We start from the raw sequence: 15,530 nt of genomic DNA, 5'->3' as shown, positions 1-15,530 counted from the left end.
GTAATTCATGTGACTTGGAGGTGAGTCACAGGAGAGAAAACCTAGAAAACTTCACAAAGGACACGAGCGTCTGTCGGACGAGTTGGATGTGGAACCGCAGAGTTGGTGTCCTAGGAACAGGAACCAGGCCGAGCAAGGTCAAGGAGTGTGGGAACTGCACATAATGCAGCACATGGAGTGTGTAGGGAGGTGTATTTTTACAAGACGAGGATGGGAGGAGACAGAAGTCCAGAAAAGGGCTGAGGGATCCACTCTGCTGATAATGAGAGCGAGCAAAGTTTGAAAGGGAGGATGATTCTAGTGGCACAGTGAAACACTAACTGTAGAGATGAACAAAGAGGCAGGACCTCTGCTGCCTTCCAGAGAGGCAGACATGGAGGTTCATACAGGGCAGCGGCTCTGAGAAGGGAGCTTCTCAAGGCAGCGGACCTCTTGAGCAGAAGCTGCAGAGGGAGGATTTCAGGTCTTGTAAAAACAAGAAATGACTGACCTTTGTAGTCAGAGGTCTCCTCAGTTACATAAAAGAAAGCGCCTCTCTAGTTTAGTCCTTCCCTATTCTGACCCGGTGGTTCTGGCACTTGTATGAGAAACACAAGCTTAAAATCAATCAAAACAAACAAAAAACCCAGATGCCTTGGCCGCACTCCAGAATATTCTGAATTACAGAGAATAAATTTCCACTGAAAAAAGTTTCTGAAGCAGGAAAAAAGTTTCTGAGAACTAGTTTGCTAAAAGAGAAACAAAGGACAGTTGTCCCAAACAGGGGCTGGGACAAGGGCAGCTCCTCACTCAGACAGACGATGCTGTTTTGTACATTTCTGTTATGTTGTTACAGCCTGAAATTACTGACAGGTTTTTCTTTGTTTTGTTTTTTTCTGTAACAGAACAGAAATCCACTGTGACAAAATCCTATCTACCCAATGCTATTTCTAAAGGTTGTGCAGCTTCTCCAAACACATGGCTCTCTTTGGTATCCACACAGAAGGAGTTCTGTCACTGAGAGAGGCTGAAGAGTTGGTCTTTCACTTCCGCCTTCTAAGGATGAATTCTGGGAATGTTCATCATGTCACAATTCCAGCAAAATAAGTTATGTGGAAATACTGAAAACTTCACAAGCACTTATAACTTTATAGTTGAAGGTTAGCTACATACAGACAGAAACATACCTAGTATACTTCCTGGGTATATGAGACAGCAGATGAATAAGCGTTCTTATCCAAATAGTAAAATACTAGCTGGTCAACTTTTTTATCAGATATTTATCCTTTTGACTCTGCTTCCCGTCAAGCCCACACCATCATTTCTCAAAACTTTACACACTGAAACACATGCCATCTGCACCACAGTATAACATCTTACTAGCTTCCCCTGAAGAGTCAGTTTGAATGAAATGACTTGCTACATGACCTTTGGCTAATTTCTTACCTCCCTGTACATCAGTTCCCTCATTTATCAAGTGCAGATGATCTCATCTATCTTAAAAAGATTGTTTTTGCAGATTAAATTTTGATGACATATAAAAATCGCTTACTTCTGTCTGCAAACTCAAAAGACAGTTGCTATTATTACTAATCATTACTAGTAATGCCCTACACACCTCATCAATTCCTGGTGATTAGGCTCTAATGGCTCAGCACGTTTCTAACATGTCTAAACCAGGATGAAGAGTACAGACCCTCAGCTGGGACACTGTCCAACTCCATGGTGGCCATTCAGTGGGCCACACTGTGAACGACACCCCTGGAGAGGACGGCGAGGCTGTGCTGTCCTAACGTGTCTCGTGGCCCAAGTCCAACAACTGCTGAGAAGCAGGAAGCAAGTAAATGCACACAGGACCCAGAGTGGGTGCTCTGATAGCTAGGCAAACAAGACAAGAGTTCCTAGGGAGAAGAACCGTACAACTAAGGTAAAAAAGCAAGAAGAAAAGAAAAAGTGAATCAGCATGACAGCAACATCAGCTTATTTTCAAGAAAAGTGGGGGACGCGACTTAAGGAACGAAGGGTAAGGGCTGCTGCCTGAGTACCCCGGCTTGGCGACACCAACACTGGATGACGGCAGCACGTACTCTTCATCCCACTACATGGCACCGCCGTCCAGCCTGTCACTCGTGCCCACACCTACCAGTTGTTTCTGACTCCGCCACAGGCAAGCTCTGCTGGGCCGAGACCCCAAATACATCCTGACCCTGTTCCCCCTGCTTCTCCACTACTGCCACCAGGCTTCGCCACCTGGACCGCCACGAGCGCTTTCTACTCATGTCCCTACTTCTGTCCTTGCCCCGGGGAACCCATTCTCCACAGACGCCGCTATAACCTGCTCCTCCTCACTGGCACTCTGCCCCCAGATCCTGCCATGCCACCTTTCTCCTCATGGAGGACGCAGGAGGCTCTGCTGTTACACCCTAGGGAGCCCCACCCCGACCGCCCAACCATGGGAGCCCACTCCCCACTGCTCCATCACCTCACTGCAGCTTTGTCTTGGCGCCTGGCCAGAACAGAACATACCAGAAGAGTCTGTCTGCATGCCTGCTAACTGTCTGCGTCCAACCTTTACAGTATACCATTCACAGTGACAGGCAACTTGTTTACCTGATTCACCACTGTGTCTTCGGCACCTAGGACAGTACCCGGGATGCAGCAGCCACAAATCTTTATCGAATGAATAAATGATGGGATGGAAAAGGTGAGTTTTAAAAGACAGTGAAGATGGTCAGCCCTGGTAAGTATACAGTGATGTGCAGAGAGCCTATCATCAATTTACATAATAAATAAGGTTGCTGAAGAATCGATAAAATAACACTTTAATTACCTGGACTGGGCTGGGCCTGAGGATCACAGTACTTCTCTGTAGTCATGAAAATAACTGCCAATCCAATTTCTGCTTCAGGAATAGGTCTAAGACCCTGCCTATTAAGAATAAAATAGTATGAGTATAATATCTTCCAAGTAACAAATTTACTGAGATGATGTCAAGCTGAATCTTTTTTCCCCTCAAAGAGGAACAGCAGTTTTATGCTATGGAGAGAATTTCAAATACACAGAGTGCTGGCTTGCTCCCCCGAGCAACGTCACACGAGCAAGTCCACCGTGTTTTACTAATTCAGTTATGTCACCTGCAGTGACTAACAAGGAAAGGCTACAGATCCTTCCAGGTCTAAAATTCTGTAATTTTCAGAATAAAGAGGAAACAGTAATACCCATATGAAGCAATAGATTTTTATAAGCAAATCTATGTTTTATTAAAATCCTGAGATAAAACATAAAAGAAGGAAGCAAGGAGTGGGGAAGGAGGGAGAAAGTACAAAGAACAATTACATATATGTAAGCTGTACACATACATGTCATGATTCTAAGTTTAATAAATCATTTTACCAATTTACGTGTGTTAAGGAATCTTATTGTGAACCTACCTTTCGTCAGTCTATAACATGAAGAACAACCGTTTTATAGAACAAAGGTAATGCAACACAGAGCCATCCTCAGCATAACTCCTTGGAGGCTCACTAAGCGGCGTCTATCACAGTCCTCTCTGTTGGGGAGCTGCGCCCCACGGCACGGCTGCACTAGTTTGTCCAGTCTTTCACCTGCTAAAGGACAGCTTCTTTCTTTTCCAGTTTTTGTGACAAGTAAATCTGCTATGAACAATCACGTACAGGTTCCCACGCAGGGGAAGCTGGTCAAGGGGTACCACATAGACAGCCATACTTATGGTCAAGGATCTAGCTTGTACGTTGGGGGAGGGAGCAGATTCTCACACACGTTACCTAGTTTTAAATAACTACCAAACAATCAGTGAACAAAATGCATGTGCATTACTGGTGGTTCAGTGATGATAGCGTCTCATGAACCAAGGATTATGACTCATCCGATTTGTGCAAAGCTGCGAAATGGGTGAGGAGAGGATAAGGAGAAATAATTATAGTGCTGACAGGAAGAGCTCTGAATGTGAGCTAGGATTCTGGGAACACATCTCAGCAAGGACAAAACCCAGGGTTGTCCTGTCCCCCTAGATGTATGGAGTTTTAACCCAGGCATGCCACACTCATTCGGACAGGTCATCAAGACAGCAAGCCACTACGTGGCCCCAAGGTCGCCCTGTTGTCTGATTTCCGCCAACAGTCGGCTTCACGGGCCACTTCCTAGCCGTAACTGCTCCTCCAACAGCTTGGACTAAGTTGATGGTTATTTTAAGTGACGTCTTCCTCAAACTTTAAAATTGTCCTCCTTTCAAACCCAAGGGCTAAAGACTAGAGTACCCAGTGTCACCTCGTGCACGTGACCTCTGAGCAGCCCTGCACCCCTCGATCTCTGCACAGGACAGGCAGTGAGACGCAATGGCGATGGGCATGAGCTTGGGAACCAGACTGCCTGGTCACATCCCTGACTTCTCCTCAAGCCCCCTTGGCCCTGTGCACGTGGGGACGTGACAGTCAATGACACACAGGTCCGTGTGTTTATGCACACAAAGCTCCTAGGACAGGGCCCGCTACACAGTGGCCTGTAAGTGCAGTTGTTCCTGCTGCCGCTCTGCAGGCTCTGAGACCGCTGGGAGCTAAGATGCTGCCTGTAGAGGCCTTCTCCAGAATAAATGTCTCCCCTTCACCCTGTCCCCCGCTTCCTTTACACACATTTGTAATTATCCATTTACTCATCTCCCTTTCCCTATAGACAGCAAGCTCCAATGGCTACCTTGTTTACCACTGTATTCCTAGCCTAACACATAACAGAACCACAGCAATTCTGATTGTAGCAGTAAGATGGCATCTTTGTTATGCAGGTCTTTTCTTTTTCACAGCAGGAAATATGCGTACCTCTCCATTAAGTAAAATATTTTGATGCAGATAACGGAAATTTTACTCCTTCCTTCAGCAAACCCATAAAAGAAAAAAAAACTGATCTCCACCTCAGAAGGACTCCTGGGACAGGAAAAAAGAATAACACAGGGAGGTAGCTATGGGCTTTTTAGGCATCTGAGTACACGAAGCCCTAACTGCATTCTGCTGGGTGACTAGAACTGTAGTCACCATACTGCCAAGTCTGACATTTTCACAGGATTTTTTGGCTTCAATAGTGCTAAGATTATTAACCCTAATAAAGTGTCTGGGAAACAAAAAGCCTCAATTTAGCTCGATCACACTCTCCCTCCCCACTACAAACATTATTCTAAGATATCTGACATTTTTTTCCTACTTTCCCATAGTAGCTTATATAAGACGGATAAAAATTTTTATATGCATTTTTAATGGTAATAATCATCAAGTGACAAATACATTTCAGATTAAGGCAATTTCAGAAAAAAACTTACATTTGAGTTGTAACTTTCTCAACTGCTACACATTCTACAGAAAAACTTAAATATTACTTCATTAATTTAGAAAGGTAAATTCTACAAATGCTATTAAAATTAAGAGGCAGAAAATAAATACTGAGATTAAATTATGAATAAAGATATTCTACTGCCAGCATACTAAGTCACAATAAATTTTCAGATACCATACACATCTTTGTAATTATTGTAATACTTTTCATTGTTATGTGGAATGCAACAAAAATTATATATAAAACAGCCTACTTGCGCATTTTTTTTTACTAATATAGAGTAAGTCTGTACCTTTGGAGCATATCCATAATTGACTGAATCCATTTTTTCTGCGAGTCAGAAATGAAGGTCTGTGAATTTGTTATTCCTACATCAACAACACAAGTTCCAGGAGCTGAAAAGAAATGATTTTCTTCTTCATTTTCTTCTGTTATCAACCTAGTGTTTCCTCCTCCAAAAACAACTGCTGAACTCAATTTTTTATGCTATAAATGAAAAGAAAAAGAAAAAAGTAATAAAATAGCCACAATCAATTTCTTTATAAAAGTGTTAAGAATTTGATTTGGAAGTAAAATAAAAGCAGAACTGAAGTAGAAATGGCTGTGCTTCTTGGGAGAAATTGTTCCACTCCGAGAAGATGCCGGGATCACAGGAAGCCCTGCAGCCGGGCACATTGGCAGTGTCCAGGGCTCCCTACATGCACATCCGTTGTGGGGACCTGGATCCCTTCCCATCTACAACCCAAATCCCCCATCTCAGCACAGAAGACATTCGACAGCTGTTTACCAATTAAACAAGTTAGAACTTAAGCCAAAGTTTTATGTTCCCCTCAGCTTACATTATTTATATAAACTTAATTAATTGGCCAATTAACAGATATGATAATCATGTACATGAACAATGGGCAGGTTCTGGTGCCTGGGCAATTTTCATTCCATTTCACACTTCTACACAAAATCTCAGAAGAAAAAGCATTAAAAACCATTGATAATACTAATAATTTGTCCTAGTTTATAATGCATGTTTTCCTTTGGAAAATTTAGCTTATAACCAACCGTACCTGCTTGGCATTCAGAAATACAAATGTTTTCCCTTTGAAGATCTGTTTTCTTTCCTGTCGTCCTGACAGGTCAATGTTTTCACTTCCAATAGCTGGTTCATTAATAGGTGGGTAAAAACTGTAGAAACAAAATTAGAGTATATTCCAATCCTATGCTACTTGTATGTATGACATTAAATTTGTAAATGAAGTGGCTATCTAGATACTAAAGGACTTAATTTCCATAATATCATTAAATGATTTTTAAAAAGTAAGTTTTTATCTGGGACAAAAATAACAAAAAAGTATCTAAATGCTTTTCTAAAAATATGGACAGGTGCCACATAGAATAAAAGCACTGCTCATTATTTCCTGAAAATATATAATCCAAGGGTAGATAATAACAAGATCCAATTAAATACACTGGGGGGTGCCAAAACAATGCATACACATTGACTTGTATTCATCTTTTGTTATTCGTACATGTTGAGTATTACAATTTTAATACAGTGTATACATTATGTATACACTATATACACATATACACTGTATACATCTTAAAATGTATATTGTTTTGGCACTGTATATAACTCAAACAAGTTATATGAATTACAAAAATGTTGAAAGAGACATTAATCATAAAGATCAAATTCTATTATGTATTAATAATGGTCTTTTTCCAATTCTGTGGACTACTACTCTAAGTGTTTTAATATAAATCTCTTTGGAGAAGCTCAGGAAATTAAAACTTACATTATTCTGTCAGTTTAAATAAAATTTCCAAAGTGAGATTTAAAAATATAGTATTTTAGCTCTTTAAAGGATGCTATAAAACTATCCTAATCGTCCATGGAAATGAGGGAAAAGAAGAAAATAAAGGTAAAATTAGATTAATTCTTAAGCTTCTTCTCAACCCATAGTTTCAACTGTCTACATAATCAGATCTTTTGCAACAGCTATTCATAAGTGACCAGCCTCTCACCTCAGGGATAGTGGAAGACTCAATATTGTCAAGCTGTCATTTCCTCCCACCTTGATCTATAAATTCAATGCAATTCCTATAAAACTACCAGCAAGCTATTTTGCAACTGACTCTCAGAAGAAACGAGCTCCACTCCGAGCCACGGAGCTGTTCCTGCTGGGGAGGGGAGGTGAGAGGGGGGGAGGTGGGGGGGAGCAGGGGTCCCCACCCACAAACTCTATATGCCTGCACCTTTGTGTGCTCTTTAAATACCTGCACACATGAAGCATTGTTTCACCGAGATCAGAAACAATCAACTGAGCATTTCCCTATCCTTTCTTTACATGCAAAAAACCTTCCTAATAAAACTGAACTATAGCATTACATCCTGAAACAAGTCATTAATGGGGGACTTAACCTAAATAAAACCAGTGCATCGTACTTTGTCATGTTTTATGCAAAACACACAATATACCTTTCAAGTTGTGGAAGCGGTCTCTTGGACTGAACTGCTTTAAGAAATTCAGTAAAATATTCCGGCTTTACAATCGGACGTCCACAAATGAGTGCACATATTGTCTAAAAAGAAAAAACACATGTGAGTCCATGTATTCACTCATGCTACCTATTTTAAAGAAAAACTTTAAGTTATAAATTACAAAGGAGCTGTTCTATTCCTTTTTTCTCTAATGTCTAAATTTATAAAGAAGCCACAATCTACAACATAGAAGTCAGTATTCAGTCACTGCTTAGTTTAGTATACAAATCCCTACATAATCACTTGATTTAAGAACCCACCAACTACAATAGTACCATATTTTGCTGTGTATAATGCACACTTTTTTGCCCAAATTTGTGAGGGAAAAGTAAGGATGCACATTATACATGGGTAGCACTAATTTCGTATCTATATAAATGTTTTTAATTCTTTTATTTATGCTTATGAGTTAAAAATGCAACTCTAGAAATCACTGATATCTGTATGCAAAATAATACCCTGGAATAATGACTAAGAGTTCTTGGACTTCTATGATGCCTGTAAATATCGTAAAATTTGCTACCTGTACATAAAATTTCTTGTACCTTGTATCTGTTCTTGTGTTTTGTAATTATTTGTTACATAAAATTTCTTGTGCCATAATATGTTAAAAAATAAATGCTGGCTGGCTGGTTAGCTCAGTTGGTTAGAGCACGTTGCTACTAACACCAAGGTTGCCAGTTCGATGGGTTCAATCCCCGCATGGGCCACTTTGAAACTGTGCCCTCTTTAATAAATAAATAAATAAATAAAGCTAAAATTCTTTTATAATACAAAAAACAAATATCTAAATGAAAACAAATAAAAATTTGAATTAAAAAGTTAAAACAAAAGATTTCTTCCCTGGAAGTCTGGGCCAAAAAGGTGGGTGCGTATTATACATGGCAAAATATGGTAATTTAAAAACTGCTTGGGGGGCCGCGGGGGGGGGGGGTTGGAGCAATATAACAAAATATAAGTCAATTTTAAAATGTATTCCATTAAAAAGAAACATTGAAATGTTAAAAAGTATATCTTAGGATTGAAGCAATGTAACATCTGCCCTAGAGAAAACAGTATCATGAGAGAGAAGACCTTTTCAACTGTCTCTCCAACAGTTTGTAACTATAGAATAGTCTTTTCAAGAAAGTAAAAGAATAACCGTTTGGGGTTTGGCAAAAGTTCAAAATAAATATGTACAGATTGGGGGTGGGCTTCAAGTAGCAAGTGAATTAAGCTATAAGCCTCAAATAATACATATTCAAATAATCTGACGAAGATTAGAAAATACCACCATTGGCAATGAAAATGAAAAGGAAGATTCAGCCTCATTCTAGAAATAATCCAGCTAAAGAATTTAAGTATGCTTCTAATCACATGGGGTCTGTCCTAAATATGAACAAGCAACCTGGGGTGTCTCTCAAGAACAGAATCTGAAAGACACCAACCTCCAATGTGAATGACCTAACTGACTTCTTGCACGAAGCAGGAGTGTGCAGTTCAACAGTGGACTGGGGGGCTCCAACACACGGAATCCTGGGCCAAGGATTTCAGTCCCATGCGTCAGTTTTCTCATCAGAAAATAAAAACTGACCTAAATGCTGTTCAGGTTCCCTTTTGGCTCTGACATTCAATGATTTTAAAAACATAAGCTAACCTGCACTTCTGGAGAATTTACCAAAAAAATGACAAGGTTCTCTTTTTTGGCACATGGTTGATCAGAAATATTGAAAAGGAGGATGGCTCTGCAAGCCTTTGTTGGTGTGTCTCCAGTCCTCTGATGGAGAGAGCCAGATGGCGGCCAGCAATTCCTAGTCACTGGACTGGTGTGTGTGCTGGTCATGGGTGCCAGCTTTCAGGTCTGCCCGGGACTCAGCAAAACATCCCTCAGGGACGTCTCACTGCCTTGGCTCCTGTTTCACACCCACCAAGCAAGGGCATGATTACCTCTTCCATTTCTCAGGCACCTCCATATCTTAGAATCCACACATAAGTATTCTGATCACTGGAAGGGAGCAACCGTACTGTAAACTAAGTGGACATTTTGATTTATGAATCTATTATCTGTGGGTGCACTAGCACAAATGAGTACTCTGCTAAATTTATAAGTCAATTTAATTAACTCGCACAGATGAAAAGATTCTTGGTCAGACATAACACCACTAAGATCCAAGTGTGACTTGAGGTTCCATCTGAGAGCAAGCCCCTCTCTACAATACCTGTCACTATAATCCACACATTCTGATTTAATTAATTATACTAAATATTAAAGGATTTTCCTATCACCTAATAAAGGCATCTAAATATTTGTTGTTTTTCACTGTAGATATTAACCCAAAACAATCCTACATATCCACGATCAACCTGGTTAAAAGGAGACCAACACCTCCCAGTGTCTCTCTTCAGTTAGCTTTGGGTATAACCAAATCTGACGAAGATGCAAAATCTGAAAACACACCAAAGTGTATCACTGTTTTAATGAAGAGTCAGCATCTTCTGAAAGTATATAATCTACAAATCTCCAGAAGGCAAAGATACATTACGGTAATATTAAACTACAAGACCTTAAAAAGTATTTGTGATTAGGCCTTTAAACCAAAAAATACTAAACGGAAGAGCCTGAGATGAGATGGCAGAGACTGGAGAAAGACAGCCTGACAGAGGAGACGTGCGATGCTAACTTTGAAAACTGGTAGTCGATCTCTGGTTGCTTTGCTCTTAGACTGAAAACACAAACTATGCACTGTATAAACTTCTTGGTGAAGAGATAGCATAAGTCATTTTTCAAAATGCTTAACCAAAAATCTGAAAAACAATTTTATGTGCTTCTGCATGACTCACATAATAAATACAGCATCAATAAGCCATTCTAGCCTCAATAGTACACAAAGGCATGGGGTTGGCATATAGAAATTTACAACTCGTTATGGTTGATTTAAAGTAAATGACTTTAAAAATGACTGTATAGTGAGAGAGTAAGCTTAAATTCACAGAACTTATTTTAATATAATAACAAGATATTCAACATACTTTAATGGTAACTTTAACTGATACCATGACGAGGTGAGTGCATCCTTCCGTCCAATTGTTTACAGTAAGTCCTCCAAGTTGCAATATTGCTTGATTTAAAGCGGTTTTCCCAGAGACTTCTAAGCAAGAAGAGCATGCAACCAAAGGCTCATACTCTACTCTGTAAATGAAAACGAGTTACACAAAGTTGTGGTATCACAGTTACAGAGATGACAACTTACAGAAGTTTAAACTTGAAGCTCACGTCACATGCTGTTATTTTAATTTTTATGTATTCTTAAACTTTCTAACTAATGAAATCATCACTTCCTAAATCTGGAGTTGCAATTAAGAAAAAACTAACAATTAAAGTTAACCTTATACCTTCACCTATGTGGCATCAAAGGAAGGTAGTTCAAGATTCCCACAGCCCAGTCAATCTCTTACCTTGGTCACGCCCTACCTGTGACTGACAAGAGGCACGGACCACATGTACTACAAAGTTCACCACTGTGCTAAGTAGGAACTCAATTAGGTGTCCTTTGGATTTTGATTAGTGCAAAATAAAGCTGTCCATTTTTAATGTTAATTAAAAAACCTTCTTACCTGAATTTACTTTCAAACACTCCAAAAGTAACTCTATCTCCTGTATTCAAAGTTCGGGTAAGGCCAGTCTGCATTTTTTCCTCATTAACAAAGGTGCCATACTTAGAATTATCTTTTATTGTCAATATAGGGATTTCATCTGTTTGACTCTGAAAAACATATCAATAAATAACTAAGTGTTTGCCACTCTAAATATTCAAGTTTTTCTAAACCTATTAAGAACAGAGACACAAAACCTAAAGATCACTGAAGAGATCCAGCATTTGCTGATATGCAGTGTTTGCTAAAAACATTTTTTCTTTCTTATTACCACCAACATATGATGAGCACAGCTCTTTGTATATATTTGTATTACCTTTATTGTCTAAGGTTGCAACAAAAACAAGCAACTAACACAAACTCAAAGCCATTCAAAAGAGCTATGGGGCATAAGCAACAGCTGTTTTCCATAATAAAACAAATCAATTCCCACAGTGAAAACCTACCTTATTCAGGAAAGCCCTGTGTTCACAGGGCTAAACATACTCTAAATCAGGAGACAGGACAATCTGTTCACTGCTCTATTCCTAGGCCTGGCAGAGACTGACACACAGTAAGCACTCAATAAATGTTTAAGTAGATAAATATAAATATGCCCTACTTCCTCTGAGTTTCTAAATTAAAACAGTAAAATACTGGAGCAGAAACTTCAAATATAAAAATAAACAAACACCACTGATACCACTGCCAATCTGTTTTAAGTATTTAATTTTTTTAACATAAAAAAAATCTAACAGCTTTATGAAAAATGCCACAAACTCTCTTATATATGGACCAAGGTGATGTTTTGTGATTTCAACCGCTTGCTTGAGCTAGTGGAATACAATTAGTAACATACCAGGTTGGTTACAGAGAAGTTAGCAGTTAACACAGCATGATTCCGACTGATTGACTGATCCTTTTCAATTAGAATGCCACAGTTTTTCCTTCCGACAACGTACTCAACACCAGTCAGAAGTCTGTATGGTTCTAAGAGAATTTAAAAAAAAATAAATTGATAAACGCCTACATATATATATGCCGACACATATATGAGTGCATATGTAAAACAGGTATGGCAAATATTAAAGTAAAATATTTTTATTTTGCTATTTAAATGTTAATAGTCAACTCTATAAATCAAACTCGTGTTTTTCTCCTAAAGCCTCACTGAAGGACGCAAAACATTAGATGGAAAAGTCTACCATTTTTATAAGGAAAAAACAATACTGAAAAGTGTGAATGTTCGACCAAATTAACTGATAAATTTAATGCGGTACCAAAAAAAATCAGAATACCGTGGACCCTTGAACAAAGGGGTTTTGCACTGCGCGGTGGGAATCCGCGTTAAGACAGGGCGACTTAAGTCACCCGCGCGCGGGTTTGGGGGTCGTCGCCCCTAACCCCTGCGTTGTTCAAGGGTCACCTATACTGTGTGGAACTTAACAAACGAATTCAAAAGTCCACCGGGCAAATATAAAGCAAAAAACTGCCAAGAACAGCATGAGTATTACGGGAACCTGCCCTCGCCGGTGGTCCCACAAAATATGCCCTAAAGCCACAGCGAGAAAAACACGGTCAGGAACAGAAGCGAGCGCAGATCGGCGCACGCGCACGGGTGCGGCGCGCTGCGGCTGGGTGTTAACGGCAGCGCTGCCGGCGATGGGAGGGGAGCCGTCTCGGGACGGCACCGGAGGCGCGCCGGGCCCGACGGACAGCGGGCAGCGCGAGGCCTGCTGGACCGAGAGGGCCCGCGTGCCGGCAGGACTGCGTGCGGCGGGTGACAGGGTCTTCCTCCGCCCGCCTTCAGCCAGCGAACCGGCCGTCACCGCGCGAGGGCCCCGCCGGGCTACCTGCCCGCGCCCGCCGCTCACCGTCCCCCCGCCGGGACTGCGCAAAGAAAACACCCACTTCCCCAGTCATTCTGGCTCAGAAACGCGCTGACACGACGCTCGCCGGAGTGCCGGTCACCGGAGGCACCCCAGCTTCTCCACAGAGCGAACCCCTGGTGTCACCGCCGTAACGTACTATGTCTCCTCAAAGGTGGACACGCTACGCGCCACAGCCGACGCCGGCCGTCCCTCGGGGGGCTGCCGCCACGCAGGGGCCGCTGTCACCCGAGGAGCCCGGCCGCCTTTCGGGAGCCAGCGGACCCCACGGGCCCGATGCCCCGCCCCCCGCTCCCGATGCCCCGCCCCTCACACCCGACGGGCCACACCCCCGCGCTCGACGGACCGCCCGCCCAGGCCAACTCTCCGCCCGCGTACAGCGCAGCGCCCGCGCAAGACGCACTGCCCTCGCGCACAACGCAGTGCCCCCGCGTACGACGCCACGCCACCGCGCACGACGCACCGACCCCCGCAGCAGCCGGGCGGAAGGGTATGGAAGCGGCGCCGGAAGGCGGGAAAAGGGGCGAGGCCAAGCCGAAAGCAGCGCTCCTGACTTTCCGCCCGTGGCATCTGTCCCTGGGAAATCGGTTCTCAGGCATCTCCCTTTCCGTCTCACCTCGGGCCGGGCCCGCAGTCGGGAGCAGCTTCCACATGGGTCTGTTCCTCAGTGTGAGGGCGACGTGCAGCTGCGCAACCGCAGCTGACAGACGTGAGCGGCTGCAGCGACTGTGATCCAGTGGGCTCCGTGACGTGCGCGCTCCCGGGAGCGCGCCTGCGTAGAAAACAGAGATAAGACGGAGGGCACCGTGGCACCGTGGCGCCTTGTCGCCACCCGGTGGCTAGGACGGGAATAGAGCAATGTGTATGGAAGTGAACCGTGTTAAAGGGCTGGAAAGTACCCACTCCATTTTATGGGTGCTAGCGAATGTCAGATTATTTGCACAGTGCAAAAGGTCCGGCTGCTCGCCCCACGAAAGCCAAAATTCGGGGGGCGAGGTTGGTGGAAAGAAGAGTAGATTTTATTCCAAAATGCCAGCATTAAGGGAAGATAGTGGACTCCCTGTCAGACTGCCTTGCGGCTCTTAACACCGCCAAAAGTTTTATAGACTGGCCAGGAGGGGCAAAACAAAAGAAGGAGGAGTTGGCGAGGCAACTTCAGGGAAAGGCGCTTCCTACAGGCTATTGGGCCCCAGGGTCAAGAGTGAACCCTATACAGATACAAAAAACGGCTCCCAAAGTTACTGGGCCAGGTCTGAAGTAAACAGAGCCATTGGAACTGGTGTGCGTAGTAAATGCACAGTAAACCGACAGTCATCAATGTTTGGGGGGAGGAGAGGAAAGCAAAGAAAGAAAAAAACTTTCAAAAAATCCCAAGCCAAACCACTGTCAAATCGAATTGCATCAGAGGTTTAAATTTCAAACATAGAAAATAGAGGGTCACCGTCATACTTGTTTTGTGATTATGAATGGAAATAGCCTTAAACATTAGCTCCAGAGCAACTTAAGGGAGCTTCATACTTAAATACATTTGCACACTAACCACTTATGGAATTTCGTGTGTTTTCAGTTTTTTAAATTGTCTTCATTCGTTTATATGGATCTTAATGTTGGTGATGATTATGGTGAAGACAAGGATTTCACCCCAAGTCAACTCATTATTTTTACTCTTCTCTAAGCTCAAATCCACTTCTAACTTATCTGTTTCACAATTTTACACTTTCATCTAATCAGGAGCTAAATCCTTTCTGCTTCCACTGGGCGCAGACTCTCCTACTACTCCAGATAGCCCCTAATCCTTCACCACTCATCTCTTTCAATGATCCATTATTCATCCTGCACACCAGAAAGTGAACACCCTAGAGCACACTTCTGATCATATAAGTTCTGGTTGTCAAAAGCATTCTGTAATGAGAAGAAAAATGTCATTTTAAAAGGCTGGTTTACCAGTCTCTGTTACGAACAGAGATGCAGAATTCCTAAACAAAAGATTAGCAAATTGAATCAGGTGGTATATAAAAAAATATAATAATGACTAAGTGCAGTTTATTCCAGAAATGGAAAGGTGGGTGTTAACTGGGAAAAAAACATATCGGTGTAATTCACGGGAATAACAAAATAAGGGGTGGGGGGGAAATCATATGATTATATTGGTAGTTGCAGAAAAAGTATTT

General features: G+C 42.0%; 1 protein-coding gene across 10 annotated transcripts in view; it reads right to left on the bottom strand.

The window, feature by feature from the left end:
• The window catches only part of NBN (nibrin), a 53,750-nt gene extending 39,631 nt beyond the window's left edge, over window positions 1–14,119 (bottom strand). For 4 of the 10 annotated variants that reach the window (XR_012491794.2, XR_012491795.2, XM_074318978.2 and 1 more), the window contains exons 1-8: window positions 13,345–13,651; window positions 12,330–12,460; window positions 11,453–11,601; window positions 10,868–11,027; window positions 7,796–7,899; window positions 6,381–6,498; window positions 5,612–5,805; window positions 2,810–2,907 (exon numbers count right to left, since the gene is read on the bottom strand). Coding sequence is in view for 8 of the 10 variants with exons in the window: in XM_074318978.2 (XP_074175079.1) it covers window positions 2,810–2,907; window positions 5,612–5,805; window positions 6,381–6,498; window positions 7,796–7,899; window positions 10,868–11,027; window positions 11,453–11,601; window positions 12,330–12,460; window positions 13,345–13,393 (1,003 nt within the window). In the remaining 2 variants the exon portion in view is untranslated. Of the gene's footprint in view, window positions 1–2,809; window positions 2,908–5,611; window positions 5,806–6,380; window positions 6,499–7,795; window positions 7,900–10,867; window positions 11,028–11,452; window positions 11,602–12,329; window positions 12,461–13,344; window positions 13,763–13,975 lie in introns of those variants that run through there. The other 6 variants (XM_074318979.2, XM_019726244.3, XM_074318980.2 and 3 more) reach the window with 4 other exon arrangements.
• Between the last annotated feature and the right edge of the window lie 1,411 nt (window positions 14,120–15,530).

This window comes from Rhinolophus sinicus, chromosome 7, assembly GCF_057876585.1.
Source record: "Rhinolophus sinicus isolate RSI-liver-muscle chromosome 7, RSI-T2T, whole genome shotgun sequence".
NCBI lineage: Eukaryota > Metazoa > Chordata > Mammalia > Chiroptera > Rhinolophidae > Rhinolophus > Rhinolophus sinicus.
The sequence above is the reverse complement of the archived record's forward strand: the minus strand, read 5'-3'. Positions and strand labels throughout refer to the sequence as shown.